Source organism: Anarrhichthys ocellatus, unplaced genomic scaffold (genome assembly GCF_004355925.1).
Source record: "Anarrhichthys ocellatus isolate YVR2014 unplaced genomic scaffold, GSC_Weel_1.0 scaffold65, whole genome shotgun sequence".
Classification (NCBI taxonomy): domain Eukaryota; kingdom Metazoa; phylum Chordata; class Actinopteri; order Perciformes; family Anarhichadidae; genus Anarrhichthys; species Anarrhichthys ocellatus.
The window spans coordinates 1,639,673-1,644,480 of record NW_022280095.1 but is presented as its reverse complement, the minus strand read 5'-3'; the positions used below and the strand labels follow the sequence as shown (position 1 = coordinate 1,644,480).

Genomic DNA, 4,808 nt, shown 5'->3' with positions numbered 1-4,808 from the left:
CACACACACACACACACACACACACACACACACACACACACACACACGCAAACATGTATACACTATCAAAAACCATTTCCAGCTTTCATGTGTGTGAAACACACACACACAGAAGATGTCACCATAATGGGAGAGTGATTTGGCAAGTGCATACCTGCTCTCTCTCACTCTGAAAATGGAAAAAGCAAACAGGGGAATGTGTGTCTGTTGATTAGAGGTGACGTTGAACGAGGTTCCACTTGGATTGACGTGTTCATATTGGCCACTTTAAAAGGGCCACTTTGTGGTTTTCCAATGGAGTTCCCTAAATATATATTTCCCCACTCATGAAAACAGTCCATCCAGTGCCGATTTTCAACCTACTTTTCCTCTGTTGTTCTTCAACGTTTGCCTTCTTCAGGTCACAGATGATGGAATTTATCATGGAAGATATTGTCATGGGTTTTCCTCCTCCAGTCAACTTGCAAGAACTTCTTTAGATCATACTTGGAGAAAGCTTATATTTTTAGTAAGCTGTATGGTGAAATTGATTTTCTATTGGGACTTAAAAAAAACAAATGTAAGTGGAATGAAGCAATTTTATTTGCCAAGTTTAGCTTTAATATTTTCAACAAAATAGAGACTTCCTTATGTACATGAAAGAAAACAGCATATCAAAAGCACAAAAGCAGGAAATACTGTCCTTAATGAGTTCATTAATTATTAGTGCTAGGTAGAAGCATTTAATAACAGCCCAACCAGGCTGCAACCTCGGTTCTGAAAAGTGAAGCCAATGCGAAAGTGTCTTCAACATGCATTCTCTCTACTGGCCGTCAGAGGACGACTCCTCTGGTTTCAGTCCTATTGTATGAGAATCTATGAAAAAACGACTCTACCTCTCTCTTGATCTACCTCAGTAAACACTGTAAACATGAGTTTTTGGTCTCAATCGCTAGTTTCAAATCTTCTTAAATACAGCATGATGTTCATTTAGTAAATGATGATCCCATTTAGAGTGAGTCCTGAGTAACATTACAAAACACTTTTTAGTCCAACACCCAGGCCAGGCGCCAGGATGAAGTGACTGAGGGGGCTGTTAGAAATGACAAGGGGTCATTTTTTTATCATGAAAAAAAATCAATTGATTTAACCATGCAATAGCCTCATAAGGCTAAACAACAACAACAACAACAACAACAACAGTATGCTACTTTTAATATAATCAAAGACTACACTTATTAATCAGAGTATCCACATATGAATGTAAAATTAGCAGAATGCTAAATATTTATTAACTTATGAATGATTCTCTGTCAAAATCAACAGGGGGAGGCATGTTGAAACAGCTACAGTATTTTCGTCTCTCTCTCTTTCTCTCTTTACAACCATGAATCAATATTGATCTCAAGGTACTGATATGAGAGCACATGCCTGGGATCAATGAGTTCAGTTCTAAGACCTGCAACCTCCATTCAACTGCCAGCCGTATTTTGTACACAAATTGTACAGAGCAAACCTCCGAGTCAAAAACTTGCAGAAAATAACCGCATGACTAACTGCTAAAAGCATAATAGCTCATACATGAATCCAGGAAACCAATTTATGTTTCTCCAGGTACTTATTTGTACCTTTAAGATGATATGCATGGAACTCATGTGGATTAACATTACACAACCCACTCTAATACTCTTGTGAATGAGGTCACAGGTTCTTCTGACGCAAGCTCTCATGAAGGAGAAAAACACATCCACAAAACCAGAACACTACCACTACCAGCAGTTCAACAACATTACTAAAAGAAGTAATGAAACTATGATGACATGACGAAGAAGAAACCATCACTTTGTATGTTATCTGCAGAACATGCGTGGTCATTACTTCACTTGGACACATGCCATATTCCAGTAACTCATTCACCTTTGAGGACCGATCATCTCTGAGACTGGAGTTTGACCTCAATTACATAAGGAACCGTTGGATGAACTGCAGTCTGCAGGAAAGAAGCATCACTGTTCCCACTCTTGAACATGGGTAAGTGAATTTCAGGAACATTATCAAGTTGTAGTTCGTATCATACCATATTAAAAAAAAAAAACACCTGTAAATTCTCATTTGCTACACCAGAAGAAACTGTATAATTTTACATACCTGACGAAAATCCATATTGTTTAGCACAATTCTTCGCTTGTTGAAACTGAAGAGATTTCTCATGTTCATCTCTTTCTTACACTTTAGGAACCATGCCATTGCATTGTGTGTGTGGAATATTTGTATTCCTCAGTGTATGTCTGATTTCCTTCACACCACCTTGCGATGGAGGAAACATCCTGGTGTTCCCTGTGGACGGCAGCCACTGGATCAATATGAAGATCCTGCTGGAAGAACTTCATGCCAGGGGACACAGCATCACTGTGATGAGGGCATCCAACAGCTGGTACATCCCAGAAAAGTCTCCTCTCTACACAACCATTACCATGGAAAAGATTGAAGGTTTCGAGGACTTTTTTGAGGTGTACCTAAAGGAGAATATGAGGGTATGTCATTATGGCTCATGTATATGGCCCCACGTGGGTCATCTAGTCATTCAAATATTAAGATGATCGCTTTTTCACCACTTTAAAAATAAACATTTTTCAGGCGCAGAGAGAAGGAGCTTCAGCACTTACTTTCTTCAAACTCACCAAGGACTTCCTCTCTATGATCTCTATTGCTCATTCAAAGTGGACTGATGCCCTCGCTCAAATCTTTGATGATGAACATTTGGTCAAAAGCTTAATGGATGCCCAATATGATCTTGTTCTCACTGACCCAGCTGTAGCACCAGGGGTCATACTAGCCAAGTATCTCAAACTGCCCATGGTGCTCAATGTTCGCTGGATCGCCAGTGGAGAGGGCCACTTTGTGATCGCCCCCTCACCACTCTCTTATATCCCAGTGCCAGGATCAGGCTTAATGGACAAAATGAATTTCATCCAGAGGCTTAAGAACATATTTTTCTATGGCATTGTACTGTTCCAGCAGAAATTCCTGGTGGGGCCGAGCTATAGCGCCATCTGTGATAAATACATAGAGGGTGGATGTGACGTCATCTCGCTTCTTCAGGAAGCAGACATTTGGCTGTTCAGGTCAGATTTTGTGTTTGAATTCCCTCGGCCCACAATGCCAAATGTCATCTACATAGGAGGGTTCCAGTGCAAACCAGCTCAACCTCTGCCAGCAGACCTGGAGGAGTTTGTTCAGAGCGCTGGGGAGCACGGAGTCATCATCATGACTCTGGGGACTTCGGTGAACGCTTTGCCCAAGGAGGTTGCTGATGAAATCGTCAGCGTCTTTGCCAAGATGCCTCAGAAGGTAACACATGCTCATTAATTGACTTTTGCAATAGCATGGCATGTTAAAAAAACTGAAATTTAAAATTGCTACTTGTTTGATCTGGAGAGGCTTACAGATATTTAGGCAGCAATAGATCCTTCGTTAAATCCATTACATTAAAAGCAATATTAATCATGAAACAGACAGAGGCATTAATAAAAAACCTTTCCGCATGGAATTTGTCAAAAAAGCCCCTGACAGAAGGGTGCCCATCTGTCAGGAGCTATAAATATAAAATAAATATATAATAAACGTAATAGACTTTGTAAATAAAGAACACAGGGTGCAGCAATGTCAACATCATCATATTGCATATATGCTGGTGTACACAGTAAATTCCTAATGATTTCCTTTTCTATTTAGGTGATATGGAGGCATAAAGGGGAGCGTCCTTCTACTTTAGGCAACAACACCCTGATAGTGGACTGGATGCCACAGAAGGACCTCCTGGGCCACCCACAGACCAAAGTGTTTGTAGCTCATGGAGGAACCAACGGAGTCCAAGAAGCCATTTACCACGGGGTCCCTGTGCTCGGTATACCCTTGTTCTTCGACCAGTATGACAACCTTCTACGGCTGCAGGAGCGAGGGGCCGGGAAGATCATTCAGCTAGCTGATGTTAACGGCCACAGTTTTGAGGAAGGTATTCACGACGTGCTCCATCATGACAGCTACAGACAGAACATGCAGAGACTGTCACGTTTGCACAGAGATCAGCCGATGGCACTCATGGATCAGGCCATCTTCTGGGTGGAATATGTGATGCGCCATAAAGGGGCTCCTCATCTGCGAACAGAGGCCTATAAGATGCCCTGGTACTCATACTATTGTTTAGATGTACTACTACTATTGCTGACTGCAGTGACAGTACTGCTGCTCTCTACTTTGGCTATTTTCAGGTTCCTGTGCTGCAGAGCTAGAAGGATGACCAAAAGCAAACAACACTGATTAAGGTCAAATTGATTTAGAAATATGCTACAATGTGTTCTCTAAAGTGTTTTGTTTAGACAAAACATATATCTTACAGTGTCTAATTTGTATCTATTTATTATTTATGAAGTCAAATTATAATTTGTCATATGATTTAATCATATTAAATATAGATAAAGTTGTATAGAGATGTATCTCCTCTACTGTTTCAGAATGAACTGTCAAATGTATTTAGACAGATTAAGATTGCAATTGTAAAATACCCACAAATCATTTGTGAGAGTCTGATCTTTGGAGAGTCATTTTGCAAGTGTACACCTGCTCTCTCTCAAACTGAAAGTGGAAAAAGCAAACAGAGGAACCTGTGTCTGTTGAACAGAAGTGACATTGACACTGCGTGGTTTTCCAATGCAGTTCCCTCAAAGGTACTCATAATAACAGTCTATCCAGTGATGATTCATTTTGTTAAATATTTGTACTTTGGTCAGTGCTCTTTCCAACAGATAATGAAAAGCGTGGTTGTCAAT

General features: G+C 40.4%; 1 protein-coding gene across 1 annotated transcript; it reads left to right on the top strand.

The window, feature by feature from the left end:
• The first annotated feature begins 2,219 nt into the window (after nt 1-2,219).
• ugt5d1 (UDP glucuronosyltransferase 5 family, polypeptide D1) lies at nt 2,220-4,299 on the top strand. The gene is made up of 3 exons (XM_031872684.1): nt 2,220-2,513; nt 2,617-3,330; nt 3,715-4,299. Exons 1-3 carry the CDS (start codon nt 2,220-2,222, stop codon nt 4,297-4,299), a joined length of 1,593 nt encoding a protein of 530 aa, XP_031728544.1.
• Nucleotides 4,300-4,808: the final 509 nt, after the last annotated feature.